The sequence below is a fragment of the Phocoena phocoena genome, chromosome 14 (assembly GCF_963924675.1).
Source record: "Phocoena phocoena chromosome 14, mPhoPho1.1, whole genome shotgun sequence".
NCBI lineage: Eukaryota > Metazoa > Chordata > Mammalia > Artiodactyla > Phocoenidae > Phocoena > Phocoena phocoena.
The window spans coordinates 69,908,795-69,930,033 of record NC_089232.1 but is presented as its reverse complement, the minus strand read 5'-3'; the positions used below and the strand labels follow the sequence as shown (position 1 = coordinate 69,930,033).

General features: G+C 41.4%; 1 protein-coding gene across 1 annotated transcript in view; it reads left to right on the top strand.

The window, feature by feature from the left end:
* The first annotated feature begins 1,063 nt into the window (after window positions 1-1,063).
* RAB10 (RAB10, member RAS oncogene family) overlaps window positions 1,064-21,239 on the top strand; it is a 73,489-nt gene continuing 53,313 nt past the window's right edge. Inside the window, exon 1 of the mRNA XM_065891683.1 lies at window positions 1,064-1,707. Within this exon, the coding sequence (XP_065747755.1) occupies window positions 1,581-1,707 (127 nt within the window). The 5' untranslated portion in view covers window positions 1,064-1,580. The remainder of the gene's footprint in view (window positions 1,708-21,239) is intronic.

The following is a 21,239-nucleotide window of genomic DNA, read 5'->3' as shown; positions in this document are numbered from 1 at the left end:
CCCATTATGCCGCGGGGCAACTAAGCCTGTGTGCCACAACTACAGAGCCTGCGCTCTAGAGCCCGCGAGCCACAACTACTGAGGCCGCGTGCTACAACTACTGAAGCCCATGCGCCTAAAGCCTGTGTTCTGCAACAAGAGAAGCCACCGCAAAGAGAAGCCCGCGCACCGCAACGAAGAGTAGCCCCAGCTCGCCGCAACTAGAGAAAGCCCGCGTGCAGCAACGAAGACCCAACGAAGCCAAAAAAAAAAAAATTAATAAAAAAAAAGTGTCCAAGTTCTGGGGCCGGTTCTCCACGTAGAGCACAGCACCGGCGCTTCCACTTGGTGGGGAGGTTGGCCCTGCACCCAAGTGTTCCTCGGCCCTCTACTCCTCGCCCTGGAGGGCAGATTACATCATCCCAACTTGAGCAGCGTGGCCAGTTTTTCCCATTTCAAACTCCTGCTCTCTTGAACGCCAACTCTGGTTACTTAAGTAAACCGGGACGGAGCTTAATGTTTCCCCCGCCCCGACTAGGCACGAGAGAGGGCACTCAGGATGCGCCTCATTTTAGCAGAGGCTATTAAATGACCCAGGGCGCTACTTTTTCTCACATTTACGACTACAGCTACACAGGAACACACGGCGACCCAAGCTCTTGGCTGCGCCAAGACTCTCAGCGAAACACACGCGCCAAACGCGGCCCGAAACATCCTCAGCTGAGCCCGGTGAGCGACTTGATGAGGAAAACGGTGGATGTCAAAGGGCTACTCCAGCATGCCGCGCCTGCGCAGTCACTAGGCAGCGCCCCCCCCCCCCCCCCCGCGGGGCGTGCTCGTAACGCCGCGCACCCTATCAGACGGCCGCAGGGAGCGCGCCCGCGGCCTCGCCCTCTCTCGCCCCTCCCCTCTCTAGTCTCCGTCTGGGCTTAGACTGAGGCTCGGAGACCTAGAGCTCCACTCTGCGCCCCCTAGCCCGCGGGCCCCCACGCCCTCTGGTGCGCGTGCGCAGAGGCGGCCCGCAGGGCGAGGGCGCGAGGGGAGGGCGGGCGTACGTCCTTGCGTGCGTCTCAGGCAGCGCGCACGCCGGCGTGAGAGGGCACGGGGAAAAGGTGGCTCTGGCCGGGGCGGCTTGGCTTCCTGTGGCTATGTAGCTGAGCTCGTCGGCTCCGGGTCCTCCTTCGCTGCCATCGCCGCGTCCTAGCGTGGAGCGGCTGCTCGCGAGGGATACTGTCTTCACGCCCGCCGCTCTCCTTCGACGGCTGAGCTTGCTTGCTCGCCCGTGGGAGCGTCCCGGCCGAGCAGCCCTGAGGGGGGAGGGGAGGCCATTTTGTCCCGACCGACTCCCCGGAACCGGGCGGAGCGGCTGGGAGAGGCTGCGGAGCCGCGGTCGCCGCCCTTGGAGGCACCGGACGCTTCCACCGTCGGGGCTTCCTCGACGAGGCTGTTCCTAGGTCGCCCGCGCCCTCTCGAGCCCTCCTTTTTCCCACGCTTTCCCGGTCCTCCGGCCTGAGAACGCCCGAGAGAGGAGGAGTTGGCCGTAGTGAGAGGGACCGATCCCTTGGGGCCGCCGGCGGCGAGAGCCTGTGCCGCTCCTCCCAATGGCGAAGAAGACGTACGACCTGCTTTTCAAGCTGCTCCTGATAGGGGACTCGGGAGTGGGGAAGACCTGCGTCCTTTTTCGTTTTTCGGATGATGCCTTCAATACCACCTTTATTTCCACCATAGGTAAGACCTGTGGGAGGGTGGTGTGCGGTCTCTGCATCTGCAAACCGTTTCTTTTATTCCAGACATCTTGCTTCCAGTAATATACGCCTTTGTTTCAGTGATTCTGATTCCAGGCGACAGACCCAACTTACTGTTTGAATCGGCATCGAGCTTTCTGGGGCGGGGTCTTCCCAAGCTTTGCATCCGGTCTTTTGCTTTCAAGTCTCTCACTCTGCTCGTTGCCTGCTGTTACAAAATATGCAGCATTAACAGCGTTCCAGAATCCTATTTCTTTAAGCGTCTGGATTGGCTTTTTCCATGTTTGTGTGGCGTTACTAGCTGTACGATATTTGTAAGGGATTTATTTTGGTGGTTGGGACTGAAGCACTAGGAGTCATTTGGTAAAGGCCTGGATTCATACTTCAGGGCAAAGAAGATTCCATATGGTCTTAAAGTAAACTTGAGGATTTGTGTGAGGAATAATTAAGGCAAATTAGAAGGGAAAAGTGAGTTGCTCGGCGTTGACTAATCCATTGATGTGTCAAACAATCGGAGGCTCTTCGTGCTTGGGGTGGGACTCTGGCATGTTTGCTCACAGAGCTGTTCGAGACATCAACAGAAGCAGTAATCTAATGGAGACGATCAGCTTCTGTCCTCGAACCCGAAAGAATGAAGTTCTCCCTTCTGTTTACGCTAGAATTTACAGGGAAGTGTCTTGCCAGTCATAGCCTTGGGACTTCTAATGTACTTTTCACCTCATGTTTCAGAATTATTTAGTGTGAAAATAAGAGCTAAAGATTGACCTTTTAAATCGGTTTCCCGTTTAGGAAAAGAAAAGGGAACGCTCTAGGAAAGTCCCTGACGAGACAATTTAGTGCATTAACACGAATTGTGTTAAATGGGTTGTATGCGAAATCCGTTTTTTCCCCCCCACACAATAAATATCTTAAAGGACACATAGTTGTCTCTGTCACTTGGGGCCCAGAACACAGCGTTGGGGCAGTGCAATGAAACCTATTTTTAAGTGTAACTAGTTTTATATTAAGATGAGTTTTTAAAAAAGCAACTGTAGTCTTTGAACTCTGGCAGTTGTCACAATTAAGCTGATTTCAAACAGTTTATAGCATTTGGAATCGTTGATTTGGATTTCTTGTGATAAATATTTGTCAGCTACTTAATTCATTCTCATAAAACAAATTTTACTAAATTTAAATTGAGCAAGTGATCATTTAAACTACGTTTTGATTTTACTCCCTTTTTTGGGGGGAGGGGGTCATTGTAATCATTATTTCCTGAGTGTCATACTGCTCTCTAGACCTGTCATAAATTTCACGAAACTTAGAACTTGTTCTCTGCCTGTGGGTTAGCACTTCCTACCACTATGTTTACTTTTAATATTACACTTTTAGCTGTATCTGGGTGGGTCAGGTAGTTAGATAGTTCAGTAAATATTTATTGAGCACCTAATGCTAGGCACTGTTTTAGGGACTGGGGATAGATAAGTGAACACAATAGACCTTTTAAGGAGCAGTCTAGTGAGGACAATCACAATAGAGTGTGGAAAGTGCTACAGTGGGGGTAAGCATGGGAAGGAGGGGTGACTAGCCCAAATTAGGCGCTTGCATGGAGATGGTGTCTAAAATGAAGTCTGAAGGACAAATAGGAATTGGACCACAGGGGTGGGTAGGGCCTTCTGGAAAAGGGAGCATTGAATAAACCTGTAGTAAGATCAGGGATTTAATTCACGTGGTCAACTTTAACCTTTCATTGAGAAGGGTTGGGGGTGGAGGGTAGGAAGCAAAACATTAACTCCATGTACTCTTGTCTTTTTTAATGAGTGCATACCCTCAACTAAAGCCCAATCCTGTAAGATAATGACATAATCTTCTTGTGTAGTCTTTCTTTTTTACTTTTTTTTTTTTGGCTGCCCCGCAAGACTTGTGGGACCTTAGTTCCCTGACCAGGGATTGAACCTGCGCCCTCTGCAGTGAAAGCTGGGAGTCCTAACCACTGAACTGCCAGGGAATTCCTTGTGTAGTCTTTTTACTAGGGAAAATGTGTAGTAATTTGGGATCAAACCTGCTGGGTTGGAGTCCTAGTTCCACAGGTTACTAGTTATGGAACTTTGGCAAGTTAATTAATCTCTGTCTGCTTGTTTCTTCTTTAAATAGTGTTAATAATAGGACCTATCACATAAGGTAGTTGTGAGGATTTTATGGGTCATTGAGAGCAAAGCACCTAGCATGGTGCCAGGCACACTGTAGGAGCACAGTGCATGCATATTAGCTATATGTGGAACTTGTGACCCTTCTGCTGCTGAAGTGAGGCAGAACAAGTTACTTTATGGATTGAATGCCCTGCATGCAGTGTTCACACAAATATTTGTTAGTGCTCTGCTAAACAATTTCACTTTAGATTCTGAAACTTTAATATTTTGATATAAAAGTGTTTGATATGTATGCTATTTTGATATATAAGATATATTGAACAGTGTAAACTGAGAAATGGATAAATACATGGGTGTAAAATTCTGAGTACAGCTCCGACACATTGCATGTATTAGCTCTGTGTGCAGGTTTTAGAAGTCTGCTGGCATCTTCCACCAGTGCATCCAAAAAAAATATAATGTGAGTCACATAGATAATATTTTTTAGTAGCCACATTTAAAAAGTAAAAGAAGTATTTAATACTATATTTTAACTCATGTTATCCAGTCTTATAATTTTATTATGTAATCAAGATTAAAAAATAGTTGAGACATTTTACATTCTTTTTCTCCAGAGTGTATGTTATATTTACAGCTCATCTCAATTTAGATTAGGCACATTTCAGGTGTTGAGTGTGGCTAGTGCTGCCATATTGGACAATGCATGTTTAAACAGTATAAACTAGCCAGTTGGCTAATGTGCAGATGATTAGAGATACTTGGAATGTGTACTACTTTTAGGACATTTTAAATTTCATCAGTTGACTAGGATGTTTTTTTGTTTTGCTTTGCTTTTTAAAAAATCTAGAGCACTCTCTAATTATGAATGATACTGAAATTTGAGTTGTCACTTGATTGTTAAAACCTCTTGAGGTTCGGACAGAAGTAGTTACCTTGCAGGTGTTCAGTAGGGCCAAACTGCCAGTATAAGCTGGCCCTCATTATTTTAGGCACAGTCATTTCAGTTACTTATTGGCTATTGATTCTTGGAAGAAGTAATTTGTACAGGCTTATGGTGCTTACTTACAGTGCTTACACAGACTACCGTATTTAAATTTTTCTGTATATTTTCACTTCCCACACATCTATGTCAGAAATTGTGTATGATGTTTATGGTCAGATTTATTGCAGACAGAGTTGTAAAAACAAATTACTGGTATGTTCCACACTCACCAATCGCGAAGTGAATCCAAGGGCACTGGAATATAAGCTGCACAAGGACAGAGGGCTTTGTCTTTTAGCTGATAGATGCTAAGGACCTAGAAGAGTCCCTGCGTTTAATGGGTGCATGGTAAATAGTGAATGAAGGCAGGCAGACAGACAGGTAGTAAGTATAATCAGCATCCTCTAGAATTGGCTAGTTTTGTTTTAACATTTCTTGTCTACCTACTTTCTGAGCATTAAATATGTGAAGTAGATTGAGGTCAGATTTTACATAAGAAATCAGCTGTTTGGCTAATAGAGTAATTTTAGGGTACAACTGGTCTTGGAAAGTCAGATTGTTGAAGTATTTGCTAAAGAGAGTTACTGGTTTTGGATGAGCAGGTTTCATTGGTTTATTTGGCTATAACCCTGTTGGCAGTATGAGCTCAGGAAAGCATTACCCTTTTCGTGATATGGTAGTTACTTGGACTCGTCCCAAAGCAGAAATTTTTAGTGGGCTGTTTTACTGAAAGTGCTGTCTTTTGGTGTTGTTAATCCTCCCTCCACCCCTCGACTTCATATTACTTTTTCTGTTAGGACTGTCTTTCACTGGGAAACGGAGTCTCTGGGTTCCACGTAAAAAATGGTGGGCTTCCCTGGTGGCGCAGTGGTTGAGAGTTTGCCTGCCGATGCAGGGGACATGGGTTCGTGCCCCGGTCCAGGAGGGTCCCACATGCCGTGGAGCGGCTGGGCCCGTGAGCCATGGCCACTGAGCCTGCGCGTCCGGAGCCTGTGCTCTGCAACGGGAGAGGTCACAACAGTGAGAGGCCTGCATACCGGGAAAAAAAAAAAAATTAAATTGGTAAAGGCTCTTGCCTCTGGGAGAGGTATAATGAACACACCCGTTTTGTTGTCTTTCTGAGTGTTTTTACTAAGCGTTGGAAGAGTAGGATGGTTCCACTAACATGCAGAATTGGTTTATTTAATTGAAATGAGCCCATTTTATATGAGAGGCTGCTTTTTAGAGAATTGAGCAAAACCTTTTTCATATTAAACGTGACAGGACTTTGCTGTGACACCCAGGCAGTGGCTCATGTTGCAGGAATGCCAGCACGCCCAATGAATTTTTCTTTTAAAAAAAAAAAATTATTTATTTATTTATTTATTTTTGACTGTGTTGGTCTTCGCTGCGGTGCGCGGGCTTCTCACTGAGGTGGCTTATCTTACTGCACAGCTCCCACTCTAGGCGCGCGAGCTCAGTAGTTGTGGCACGTGGGCTCGGTAGTTGTGGCTCATGGGCTCAAGAGCGCAGGCTCAGTAGTTGTGGCACATGGGATTACTTGCTCTGCGGCACGTGGGATCTTCCCAGACCAGGGCTCGAACCTGTGTCCCCCGCATTCCCAACTACTACGCCACCAGGGAAGCCCGCCTAAGGAATTTCTTTCATTTGAACGTGTATTTTTAGGATTGATTAAGAACTATCCCGAGATTTTCCCAAAGAAGATACAAAGGGCCAGTAAACACATGAAAAGATGTTCAACATCACTAATCATTAGGGAAATGCAAATCAAAACCACTATGTGGCATTACTTCACATCCATTAGGATGACTGACTTCAAAAATTAATTTTGGGGAAAAAAAAAAAAGAACTTTGTCATAGTTCTTTTGGGTATATACCTGGAAGTGGCATTGCTAGATCATACCATAATTCTATTTTTAATTTTTTGGGAAACCACCATATTGTTTTCCACAGTGGCTGCACAGTTTTATGTTGCCATAGCACTGCACCAGGGTTTTATTTCTCCACATCCTCATCAACACTTGTTATTGTCTGTTTAGCAGCATTATTCACAGTAGCCGAAAGGTGGAAACAACCCAAATGTGCATAGACCAATGAATGGATACACAAGATGTAGCATATACATACAATGGAATATTATTGAACCTTAAAAAGGAGTGAAATTCTGATAGATTTTACAACATGGATAACACTGAAAACACTGTGCTAAGTGAAACAAGCCAGACACAAATAGACAAATACTGCATAAAATCATTTATGTGAGGTACCTAGAATAGGTCAATTCATAGAGAAAGTAGAATAGTGGTTACCAGGGCCTGGGGACTGGGTAATGGGAAGTTATTGGCTAATGTGTACAGAATTTCAGTTAGTGGGGAATTATTGCTTAAAGGGTACAGAGTTTCAGTTTGGGAAAATAAAAAAGTTTTGGAGATGGATAGTGGTGATGGTTGCACAGCAGTGTGAATATATTTAATGCCGCTGAATTGTATACTTAGAAATGGTTAACATGCACAGAAGGACAAATACTGCATGATTTCATTTGTATGAGGTATTTAAAGTTGTCAACTTCATAGAAACAGAAAGTAGAATAGTAGAAAGTAGAACGATAGTCTCCCAGGGACTGGGGGGAGGGGGAAATGGGGAGTTGTTTAATGGATATAGTATAGTTTTAGTTTTATGAGCTGAAGAAGTTTTGGAGATCTCTTGTGTATCAATGCAAATACACTTAACACTACTACACTGTACACTTAAAACTGGTTAAGTTGGTGTATTTTTATGTTATGTGTTTTTTTTACTGCAATTAAAGAACTGGTTTAAATGGTCAATTTTATGTTACGTATATTTTACTACCAAAAAGCCCCCAAAAAACTCTTTGCCACTTGACACAGCTCTCTAAAAGAGCATTTAATCACAGACAGCCCCTCAGTGTTTCATGTGATAACTACTGTTAACCAGTGGTCATTGAGTCAAGAGGATCCTTTAAGGTACTTTCCCGTGCTTTATTATTACCGGTCTGTACTTTCAGATACTGAAGGCAGGTTTGTCTTTTTGTTGTGTGTATCTACATAGATCTCCTTGGAATATTGATACAGGAAAGTACCCTAATATGAATTTTTTTTTCCTTTTTTAGCACGTTGGGTCTTAGTTGCTGGGCGCAGGCTTTCTCTAGTTGCAGTGAGCAGAGTGGGGGGGCTGCTGTTCGTTGTGGTGCGTGGGCTTCTCATTGCAGTGGCTTCTCTTGTTGCAGAGCACAGGCTCTAGGCGGGCAGGCCTCAGTAGTTGTGGCACGTGGGCTCAGTAGTTGTGGCTCGTGGGCTGTAGAGCTCAGGCTCAGTAGTTGTGGCACACGGGCTTTGTTGCTCCGCGGCATGTAGGATCTTCTGGACCAAGGATCAAACCCATGTCCCCTGCATTGGCAGGCGGATTCTTATCCACTGCACCACCAGGGAAACTGAGTCAGGAAACTGAGACTGATGAGGGGAGGTAACTTGCAGAAGATTATATGGCTAATTAGAGAAAGAATTTTGACTAAAATCCACGTCCAATCTTGTTCATGGCTGTGTTTCTCATCCTGAGAATTTCATTGTTTTGCTTGAAAAAATTAATGATAGGGTCATTCTCCTACTCATCAGTTTTAATTTGAAAAGTGGAGTTACAGTGGTTTATTGTTGTTTTGTCTTTGTTTTGACAGAAGTGGGAAAGTAACAAGTCTCGGCACCAAATACCAAGGGGTTTGTTCAGGTTACTTGTCTTTTGCAAACAGAGCGTAACACAGCAGAGCTGAGCTGATAATGTTAGAAATGATTATTTTATTTTCAAGAATTATCGTGTATAATGGTATACGAGATGTGGCAAAGGAAATACTGATATTCCTGTTTGGTTTGTAAAGGGAAAGAATGATAGGAGAAATACTGTCAATCTGTTTCAACTTTTTTTTTTTTTTTTTTAATTTTTTTTTTTTTAGATGTTGGGGATAGGAGTTTATTAATTTATTTATCTTGGCTGTGTTGGGTCTTCGTTTCTGTGCGAGGGCTTTCTCTAGTTGCGGCAAGCGGGGGCCACTCTTCATCGCGGTGCGCGGGCCTCTCACTGTCCCGGCCTCTCTTGTTGCGGAGCACAGGCTCCAGACGCGCAGGCTCAGTAGTTGTGGCTCACGGGCCTAGTTGATCCGCGGCATGTGGGATCCTCCCAGACCAGGGCTCGAACCCGTGTGCCCTGCATTGGCAGGCAGATTCTCAACCACTGCGCCACCAGGGAAGCCCTGTTTCAACTTATAACAGTGCAGAGTTGCCCAGCCAGTGCTGTGATAGCAATTGTGATTAACCGAGAAATAGGGGCTTGTTGAGTTGATTTACAAATAAGAGACCGTTATTTAGCACAAAATATAAATTTGTGAATAGCTAAGAGATCTGCATGGGAAGACTGCTTATGGAGATGGTTCAGTCATAAAGGTAGAGTGTAAAAGAGCTATAAAGTGTTGAGACCATTGTCTGAACCCAAAGACTGATAAAAGTCTTGAAAAGGTCATGGATTTGCTTCCTTCAAAGAGGTGAATATTGGGGGTTAATGGATTAAGTCCTTTAAATTTGGGTCATAAGGAAAGGAATTTGAAAAGATGACTAGAGTAAAATTTTGGTGAAGAAAACTCATCTGAAGGTAAACTCAAATGAGAAAAAACATTATATTTGAAGATAGTAGTGCCATATATTTTGAGTTACAAACAAAAGTGATTGCTTGATATTTATCCTTCTTTCCAGAGATGAAAAATCATATTTTTGGGGAAAACAGCAACTGGTGATGGAACACTAAGTTTCCAGCATGACCCAGAAACAGAGCATCCAAGGTTGTAAAACATTAGAAAATGGAAAAAAACATTATTCTGGAGACCCAAAAAGTACAATGTAGCAAAATCAGAACAGAGGACAGTATTGATTTGTTTCTTTCATATCAGTAGCAATGCTTATGCAGGCTTTTTTTAATTGACATTTTTATTAAGGCAGTTGTAGATTCACATGCAGTTGTAAAAAACAGTACAGAAGGATCCCTTGTACACTTTGCCCAGTTTCTCCTAATGGTAACATTTTGTGAAACTGTGGTATAATATCACAACCAGGATATTGTCATCTGTTACAGCACACCAGTCTTACTCAAATTTCTCTAGTTTTCTTGTACTCATTTGTGTGTGTATGAAATTCACTACAGTTTTGTCACTTCTGTAGGTTCATGTAGCCACCACCACAGTCAAGATACTGAACAGTTCCAAGGGACAAGGATCCCTTGTGTTCTTTTTTAACTATACCCGTTTCCTCCCTCCACCCCCGCTTCTCTCCTCCAAAAATTTGTCCCCCATTTATAAAATTTTGTCATTCACAAATGTAGTATAAATGGAACCATATATGATGTAACCTTTTGGGATTTGCTTTTATTCAGTCGGCTTAATTCCCTGGAGATTCATCCAAGTTGTATGCATCAGTAGTACCTTTTTTATTATTGAGTAGTATTTCATGGTATGCATTCCCCACAGTTTGGTTAATGACTCACCCATTGGGGAACACCTGGGCTGATTCCAGTTTTTGGCTGTTATAAATAAAGCTGCTATGAATTTTTGTGTAGAAGGTTTTGTATGATCATAAATTTTTGTTTCTCTGGGATAAATGCCTAATAGTGCAATTACTGGGTCATATGGTAATTGCATGCTTAGTTTTATAAGAAACTACCGAACTGTTTCTCGAGTGGCTGTACTATTTTATATTCCTTCAATAGCGTGTGAGTGATCTTGTTTCTCTGCATCTTCACCAGCATTTGGTGGTTTTACTATTTTGTGGTTTTAGCTATTCTGATAAGTGTGTACTAATAATCTCATTGTTGTTTTAAATCGCATTTCCTTGATAGCCAGAGGTGGTGAAAAATCTTTTCATGTTCTTATTTGCCATCTGTGTGTTCTCTGGTGAAATATCTGTTCACGTCAGTTGCCCATTTTCTAATTGCATTCTTTTTTCTTTTTTTTTACTATTGAGTTTTATGAGCTCTTTATACGTTTTATTTTATTTATTTGGCTGCGTTGGGTCTTCGTTGCTGCATGCGAGTTGCCGTGAGCGGAGGCTACTCTTCGTTGCAGTGCGCGGGCTTCTCATTGCGGTGGCTTCTCTTCTTGCGGAGCATGGGCTCTAGGCACGTGGGCTTCAGTAGTTGTGGCACGTGGGCTTCAGTAGTTGTGGCGCATTGGCTTAGTTGCTCCGTGGCATGTGGGATCTTCCCGGACCAGGGCTTGAACCTGTGTCCCCTGCACTGGCAGGCGAATTCTGAACCACTGCACCACCAGGGAAGTCCCTTGAAAGCTTTTTAAAGTTAATTTTTACCAGTGATGTGTACACATATTTGAAGTTAAGTAAACTGCTAAGAGATTTATAGTAACAAAAAAAGCAGTCTCCTGACTCATTTCCTCTCCATCTTCAGTCCTTTTCTTTAGAAGCATCTTCTTCTTCTGTTATATACTCCTATATTTTCAAAATATAAGGTATACAGCCATCTCTTGAGTATTAATATTAGATGAAAATTTTAACCTGTTATAATCTCATTCCACTTTTATCCCAGTTTTTTTTGTTAAATTGATATCCAGTGGTTACATTAATATGGCCATGTGAATATTACCTATCAAGCCAAATAGTCTGTTACGACTGTTTCCTTTTCTCTGAAGTTGAAAGTTCTCTTTATTTGATTAATTTCCTTTACCCATTATCAAGTCTTCCTACATCCTTCAACAACCTCTCAGAATGACTTTCTACACAGTCAAGCCATTAGAGACATATATATATTTCTTCCTGGATGCCTCTCTTCTAGGTCTTTCTCCTTCTTGCTTCCATTCCCTTAGCCTCTCTCATGTGAGATACTGTTGTTAATTTATTGCCTTGGATCATATCATTCTCTAGTAGCTTCTTGCAAAAAGGGAACATGGCAAAGGAAATTTTTTGAGACTTTCCATATTTGATAATGTCTGAATTCTTTCCTTTCACTCCATCGAAAGTTTGACAGGGCCTAGGGTTCTGGTTTGAAAATAATTTTCCCTTAGGATTTTGAAAGTATTACTTTTGTCTTTTAGCTTCTGATGTTGTTGGCAGGTACAATACCATTCTGATTCTTTTTTTTTTTTTGCGGTACACTGGCCTCTCACCGTTGTGGCCTCTCCCGTTGCGGGACTCCGGATGCGCAGGCTCAGCTCCGGACGCGCAGGCTCAGCGGCCATGGCTGACAGGCCCAGCCGCTCCGCGGCATGTGGGATCTTCCCGGACTGGGGCACGAACCCGCGTCCCCTACATCGGCAGGCGGACTCTCAACCACTGCGCCACCAGGGAAGCCCTCATTCTGATTATTTATCCATCGTTTATGGCCTAGTTTGTCTCTGGAAGTTTTTAGATTTTTAAATTTTTTTGAATTCCTGGTAACAGATCATGTACCTTAGTGGGTGGGTCTTTTTAAAAATAAATCTATCATTCTCGATACTTGGTGGGCCTTTCCAGGTCCTTAACTTCTTCACGTTTTCTTACATTTTTCCCTCCTGTGATTTTCTTCCCTTTATTTGCTGTTTTTAGTTGGATGTTGGACTTCCTGGATTGATTGTATAATTTTCTATTTTCTAGCTTTGCTAATTCGTTCTTTCTGGGAGATTTCTTTGACTTTATCTTTTAACTTTTCTATTGAAGATTTTATTTCAGCTGTAGTATGTTTAAATTTCTAGTGCTTTTTCTGCTTTATTCCTTAAAATTTGTTTTTTAAGCATTCTGTTCCTGTTTTGTAAATACGGTATCTTTCTTGGAAGATAGGTTTTTTGACATTTTCTTCTTGACTCTCTTTTTCCTTCAAGTTTTCCATACCCATGTTTGTTTTATTCTGTATTTTATTTTAGAGGCCTTTCTCAAATGATTGGTGATTTCAGGACATACGTTCATAATTAAGAATGGGTCGTTGAATCAGCTGCACTTCAATAAGATTTTTTTAAAAAGTGCCAAAAAAAAAAAGAATGGGTCTTTGAAAAGATGTTCGTGAGCTTTGTAAACATGGGTGGGGCTTTTTAATCTCCCCGGTTTTAGATTCATCTCCACACTCTACTGAACCTCTTGTTCCTGAATTCAGAGTGTGTCAGTTTCAGATTTTCTAGAGAATAAATCGTTAGACTCCTGCTAGGTCTTGAGGAATGGTAATATCTGGTTATGTGAAATGGAGGCTACGTCTTGGGGTGTCCTTATATAAACCTTCAATCAGCCTTTACTTTCTGCCTGGTACCTAATACCTCCTATTGCTAAACCTCCTATTTAGACGTGAATTGGCTTGCTCCTCATTGGTATCTTCTTCAGTGGGTTCTGAGGTCATAAACTTCTTCATCTATTGTGGTTAGTTTACAATGTCTATCCATTTGTAAACTCTTTATATATCTTGTTTTCCTTGAAGTTATGGTGTGATTTTGGAGAGAAGGGGTCAGAAAGATTTTTCTCTTCTAGTTTAACTGGAATTTGAAGTAATTTTTGACTCCACTTTTTAACTCATAAATAACATCCAGTAGGATTAGGGATGGATGATACTTTGCTACTGTTCTTGTAAATATCTAGTCCATCCTCAAAATACTGATATTTTTGTTATTTAGGATAGTCAAATGAATGTAGTAGGGAATCAGAGTATTCACAACAGCACCATTTAAAGGAAAGAGCTTTAATTTAGATGTATAATTCTTGGCTGATTTACTTGGGGGGAAGGGAGAGTAATTTTTGCTTTTTGAACAGAGTATGACTGTAGTCTTAAATTTCAGTCTTTTGCTCTTGATGTATACTATTTTATAGAATACTGACCAACAAATGATTCAGCAAACTCATAATCTGTCAGAGGATTGCAGTGGGTCCTATATATTATAGCACTTGGCATTGAATGATAAGGTATCGCCCACTTGATTTTTAGCTGGTTTGAAACCTATTAGTAAACATTTTTCCCTACAAAGTGTGAGTAGAGTTATTCTACCTCTTTGTATATTCTCAGTCTTACTAACTTTGCCTTCCTTAAATTAGACATTAATGGATACGTGTGAATTTTTAAAAATCCAGTAGTGTCTTTTTGCATATTTTTGTGTGTGGGAATATATATTCAGCATAATAAATGGACAAGAGTGCTGTGGAAGGTAAATATAATATCAAAATAACTGTTCAAGTGTTAGCTCTTTGCTTAAGTGAGTAAGAATTCTGAAAACTTTTTTCTTCTTTTGGAAAGTTTCAGACCTACAGAAAAGATACTTATTATAATGAATCCTCTTATATCCTTCCTCTAGATTCACCAATTGCCAATATTTTGCTACATTTGCTTTTATGTCTCTTTAGATAGTTTATTTTGTGTATGAAGTGGTGTCTGATTCAAAATAGATTAAAGATTTGTGTGCCATAGTCATTTTTCAAAAATAAAGTAGGAAATTAAGCTATAAGACTTTGCACTTGCTGTTGAGGTTTTACACTGTGTCAGGCACTCTGAGCGCCAGAGATGCAGTGGTGAGTAGTACAACTTGGTGCCTATCCTTGTGGTGTTTAAGTTCTAGTGGAGAATTTTGAAAAGTGCACCAAAATACCACTACTTTCTCAGCACCTAAGTTAGAATCTGATTCTCAATATCTTTGCTGCTCTTCTAAGACATTTCATATTTGTGGGAAATACAAGCTTTATGCCCTTTACTGTTTTCTTACAAAGTTATGTTTGCTATACCTCATGAAAGAAAGTTTTGTTTTGTTTTTTTTAAGATACAGAATTTTAAACAGTGAGGTGGTAACACTTACATGTATCTAGAGATTAGTCTTCCATTAACCTCTGAACATAATCCAGATGAAAACAAATAGTATATTCACAAATCACCTAAATTAAAGCCACACATAGTACTTAGTGTTTTCTTAGTGCCTTACTGACTTTGTTTTTTAATTCCATTTTATTAGACCCTGAAGAAGCAGCAGACTTTTGTTTTTATGCAGGTGACATGTCCAGCCAGCAGAAATGAGACGAGATAGACATTTAGGTAGGAGAACTGAAAACTAAGACAAAGATTAAAGATTGTATTACCATACGATACAGTTACAGATTTGTGAATTGATGATTATGGCCAATGAGAAGTTCCTTTTTTTTTTTTGGGCCGTGCCACACAGCTTGGGAGGTCTTAGTTCCCCGACCAGGGGTTGAATCCCGGCTGTGGCAGTGAAAGCACTGAGTCCTAATCACTGGACCACCAGGGAATTCCCTAGAAGTTCTTTTATCTTCAGTAGTCTCTGTTGAAGTAGAAAGTTTGATATATTTTGGAGACATAATAAAAAATGAGTTTTGTTGCCTTATGTATGTATAATCAGAGTTTAACTTTTGTGGAATAATTTTTCCACAAGATGCTAGATAAATGCTTTATTATAATAAAATGAAATTATTTCTTGTATTCAGAAAGAATTTTAAAAATTGGGATGCACTGATGGAAAAGTGAAGCCTGAGGGTGAATATAATCCAAACAAAATTATGAGCTTGGATGAGGTAAATTTAAGATTTACTCACTAGTTCTCAAGTATTAGGATTGTTGGAGGATTATCCTTTAAAATGTGAGTGAACCAGTTTTGGGGGATAAATATAAGGATTTTTTTTTCATATTGAATGAAACATTTACAGAAGTAATTTCTCTATTTTAAATGGATTCAAAAAGGGTCTGCACAGATTTGTGAATGTCAGGACCATAAATAGCATCTTAATGAAACTGGCTTAAACCTAAGCTCTAAGATGGACTTCCAGGAAGTCAGCCATGCTCTTAACTTAATATGCCTCCCTCAAGAATAGTGGGCTGGGCTTCCCTGGTGGCGTAGTGGTTGAGAGTCCGCCTGCCGATGCAGGGGACACGGGTTCGTGCCCTGGTCCGGGAAGATCCCACAGGCCGCGGAGCGGCTAGGCCTGTGAGCCATGGCCGCTGAGCCTGCGTGTCCGGAGCCTGTGCTCCGCAACGGGAGAGGCCACAACAGTGAGAGGCCCGCGTACTGCAAAAAAAAAAAAAAAAAAAAAGAATAATGGGCTTTTTGGATAAGTCAGACAGGGTTTAGCAGTTTGTATTTCTCTGTACAATAAAATATTCTAATAAAAGTGTTTAATAGTAATATCTTATATAACACAGGTAACTATAAATTAAGCAACAGGTGGACAGTTTCCTTTGTGGGTTATTTGTGACTGATGATCAATGGGTGCTTAAGGGAATAAAAATAATTTCAATGTTAACCTGATACACTCAAATAACTAATTTTTACACTATAATATCACGACTTCCCCCTCTAATTTTTTTTTCTTTTTCTTTTTTTAAAAATACGCACACAGTCCTCTTGGGTGTGTATTTAGGGGTGGGATTGCTGGGTCATGGTGTACGCATATATTTAGCTTTGGTAGGTACTAGCTTTCACAGATAGTACTGAACAATTTTACAAAGTGGTCCTATCAATTTTGGTTCATCTTTTTTTAAAAATTTATTTTTATGTATTTATTTTTGGCTGCCTTGGGTCTGCATTGCTGTGCGTGGGCTTTCTCTAGTTGCAGCGAGGGGGCTACTCCTCATTGCAGTGCTTGGGCATCTCATTGTGGAGCACAGGCTCTAGGCATGCGGGCTTCAGTAGTTGTGGCGAGTGGGCTCAGTAGTTGTGACTCACGGGCTCTAGAGCGCAGGCTCAGTAGTTGTGGTGCACGGGCTTTAGTTGCTCCACGGCACGTGGGATCTTCCTGTACCAGAGCTCGAACCCGTGTCCCCTGCATTGGCAGGTGGATTCTTAACCACTGTGCCACCAGGGAAGCCCCATCCCCCTCTAATTTTTCTTCAATTTCTCTTCTGAAAAACTTTCTTTAGTAAGATGTCTATATGTAGGTGCCACAGATTATAGGACTTTTTTTAAACTTTCTTCTTTAGCCCCCAACACATTTTCTTGAGCTGATTTTTACTTTTTTTCTACGTTATGCTTTTTAGCAGGCACTGTTTAAGTCATTAGTGATGAAGATATACATATATATATATATATATATATATATATATATATATATATATGAATGCTATTACTCTTTGCCCTAGGTTGTGGTCTTTCTATTAAATGATGATTTCCAACTCCAGCAGTGATTTAATTAAGCACAGTTTGCCTTTCAAAACTTGCCTCAGTCTCAGGTAACATCCTCATCCTTGACATTCTGTCTCCCTTGGAATGCGTGAGCCCCCTGGAATACTTTAGCCCCTGCTGAATGGATTTGTTTCTTCAAACATTTGCCTTTTTTCCTGATCTTCTATTGAATTTTAGCAAACCTACTGAGTTTAAAATTGCTTCAGTTGAGTGAGAGTTTTTTGGAGAACTGTATTTTCAGATACAGTTTGTTTTATCATCTCTTGTTAGGTGAATTTGTTGGTTGATGGAAATGAGTGGCTAGAAGGGAAGAAATGGAGGTCTTAAAACATTGAGTAAAGCATTATAGGTAACTTAATTTCAAGAGTAAATAATTAAAAATTTTTGTTAGTTTGCTCTTGACTCTTCTACTGTAAAACACATCTTCCTGAAAGCAATGGTGTCAGTGTGCCTGCTTGGTATTGTATGATATATGCAGTGCAGTTGTACATATGTTGTTTTGTAGGTTTTGAAACGTACCATGGAGTACTATTACAGCTTGGCTCATCCTCCTTGCTATTTGTCAGTTGAATTTTCTCACATAACTGCCATGATCTGCTTCAGTGGATGATTTTCTTTTAAGACCATATTTGGCTTTCCTCAGCCATTGAATTTGAACAATCTGTGGTGGGTTGATTTTCTTTAAAGATGATAAAGAATGATCCTTTTTTAAAAAATACCTTTATTGGAGTATAATTGCTTTACAGTCTTGTGTTAGTTTCTGCTGTACAACAAAGTGAATCAGCTATATCTATACGTGTATCCCCATATCCCCTCCCTCTTGAGCCTCCCTCCCACCTTCCCTTTCCCACCCTTCTAGGTGGTCAACAAAGCACCAAGCTGATCTCCCTGTGCTATGCAGCAGCTTCCCACTAGCCAGCCATTTTACATTTGGTAGTGTATATATGTCAGTGCTACTCTCTCACCTTGTCCCCTTCCCTACCGTGTCCTCAAGTCCATTCACTATGTGTGCATCTTTATTCCTGTCCCGCCACTAGGTTCATCAGTACTTTTTTTTTTAGATTCCATATATGTGCGTTAGCATCTGGTATTTGTTTTTCTCTTTCTGACTTACTTCACTCTGTATGACAGACTCTAGGTCCATCCACCTCACGACAAATAACTCAATTTCGTTTCTTTTTATGGCTGAGTAATATTCCATTGTATATATGTGCCACGTCTTTATCCATTCATCTGTTGATGGACATTTAGGTTTCTTCCATGTCCTGGCTATTGTAAATAGTGCTGCAATGAACAAAGAATGATCCATTTTTTAAAATACGCAGTGACTGTGAAGACACTGGTTCCAAAGTGTGGACCTCTTCACGGCAGCACCAGCATCACCGGGAAACTTGCTGGAAATGCAAATTCTCACGTTCTACCTGTCAACTGTTGAATCAGAAATTCCTTGGGTAGGACTCATACATCTGTATATATATATATATTTTAACACACGCATCGTCTGACATTTATAAATTTATTTATTTATGGCTGTGTTGGGTCTTGGTTGCTGTGCACGGGCTTTCTCTAGTTGCGGCGAGCGGGGGCTACTCTTGGTTGCGGTGTGTGGGTTTCTCATTGCGGTGGGTTCTCTTGTTGAGGAGCATGGGCTCTAGGCGTGCGGGCTTCAGTAGTTGTGGCATGTGGGCTCAGTAGTTGTGGCTCGTGGGCTCTAGAGCTCAGGCTCAATAGTTGTGGCACACCGGCTTAGTTGTTCCACGGCATGTGGGATCTTCCCGGACCAGGGCTCGAACCTGTGGCCCCTGCATTCACAGGCAGGTTCTTAACCACTGTGCCACCAGGGAAGTCCGCAGCCATCTGTATTTTGACGGAGCCGTCCAGATGATTTCCATACAAGCTGAAGTTTGAGAACCAAGGTTGTACTATTAAATACATCACAGAAATAGTTGTATTTTACTTTTTTTCTTCCCTCCACAGTGTATCTTGGAGATCATTCCTCGTGATTAGTTTCTTCATTTTTTTAAAACTGCTGCATAGTGTTCCATTAGATGTATCACGATTTAGTTAACCAGTTCCCTGTTTATCAACATTTTGGGTCTGGAGCATAAAGTGTTTAGAAATTATGTGGTGCCGCCTGTGAAGGGCCTTATATGATCTGGCAGTAAGCTTGTACTTCATCCTGTAGATGGGGTAGTGAGTGGCAGGATTAGATCCATGTCACATAATCCTGATGCTACCACTGGCTGGGCGAACCGGTGCCACTAACTTACGGAATATGCTAGTTAGGAGCATGTCTCACAGGCATGATGATAAGTTTTTTTAACCAAAATGCGAAATTTGAGAAGTACATGGTAAATATTCCAAAGGTTTATTGGGGCAAAAACCGTGAGTATTTTAGGATTACAGTTATCATAACTAGTCAGATAATTTAAAAAATAGAACTAGTATATGGTTTAGCAGTCCCACCTTCGGGTATAGATCCTGAGGAATTGAAAGCAGCGTCTTGAAGAGATCTTGCACACCCGTGTTCATAGCAGCACTTGTTACAGTAGCCATGAGGTGGAAGGAACCCGAAGACCATTTGTGCTTATCAGGAGCTGGGGGGAAAGGAGCAAAGGAGCGCTGTTTAATGCACGTAGTTCTGCAAGATGAAAAAGTTCTGGAGATCTATTGCACTACAGTGTGAATATACTTAACACTACTGAACAGTACACTTAAAAATGGTAAATTTTATGGTACTTTTAAAAAAAATTTATTATTTATTTATTTATTATTTATTTATTTTGCTGCGGCTTTCTTTAGTTGTGGTGAGCTGGGGGCTTCTCTTCGTTGCAGTGTGCTGGCGTCTCACTGCGATGGCTTCTCTTGTTGTGGAGCATGGGCTCTAGGCATGCGGGCTTCAGTAGTTGTGGCACACAGGCTCAGTAGTTGTGGCTCGTGGGTTGTAGAGCACAGGCTCAGTAGTTGTGGTGCGTGGGCTTAGTTGATCCGCGGCATGTGGGATCTTCCCAGAGCAGGGCTCGAACCCCTGTCCCCTGCATTGGCAGGTGGATTCTTAACCACTGCACCACCAGGGAAGCCCTGGTACTTGTTTTTACCACACAAAAAAAAAAACAAAACAAAAACCCACATCACAACTAGGTTGAGATTGTATAGCATACATAGTTCAGGCCATACCAGCATGGTCATGTCCAAAGCGCACTCGGTACTGGTGTACCTCATTTTACCGTGCTTTGCTTTATTGTTCTTCACAGATTCTTAACTTTTTACGAACTGAAGGTTTGTGGCAACCCTGCATTGAGCAAGTCTGCTTTTCCAACAGCATTTGCTCACTTCGTGTCTCTGTCATATTTTGGTAATTCTCATAATATTTCAAAACTTTTTCATTATTATTGTGTTTGTTATAGTGATCTGTGATCAGCTCTCTTTGATGTTACTGTGACTTGCTGAAGGCTCACATGATGGTTAGTATTTCTTAGCAATACAGTATCTTTAAGGTATGTATATCTTTTTAGACCGAACGCTATTACTGAATGGACTACAGCATTGTATAAACATAACTTTTACATGCACTGGGAAACCAGAAGATTCATGTGACTTGCTTTATTGTGGCATTTGCCTTATTGTGGTGGTCTGGAACAAATCTCCAGTACTTTGAAATATTTCGAGAATTATCAAAATGTGACACAGAGACAGGAGGAAGTGAGCAGTGCTGTTGGAAAAATGATGCCAACAGACATCCTCGACACAGGGTTGCCACAAACCCTTCAATCTGTAATACGCAATGTCTTTGAAGCACAATAAAGTGAAATGCAATAAAATGAGATATGCCTGTACATTATTTCAGTTCATTCTCACACTGATCCTCTGAGGAAATTTGTATTATCCTCATTTTGTTAATGAGAAAATTGAGGATTAGGAACATTAAGTAATTGAGCCAAGAAGGTCACACAGCTAGTAAGTGGTGAAACGAGAATTGTTGATCCTGGTCTCTCAGACTCTAAAGCCCATATTCTTTCCAGTACATTATACCAGAGAAGTGGAAATAACAGACTTACAAAAGTGAAATCATTTTTAAAAACCTAGAACAAAACAATACTGGCCAGGCCTGAAATATTGGTACAAGGGCTACCATTTTTTGACTCATAAAACTTTATTGAAAAGTATCTTTTCGGACTTCCCTGGTGGTGCCGTGGTTAAGAATCCACCTGCCAGTGCAGGGGACACAGGTTTGACCCCTGGTCTGGGAAGATCCCACATGCCAC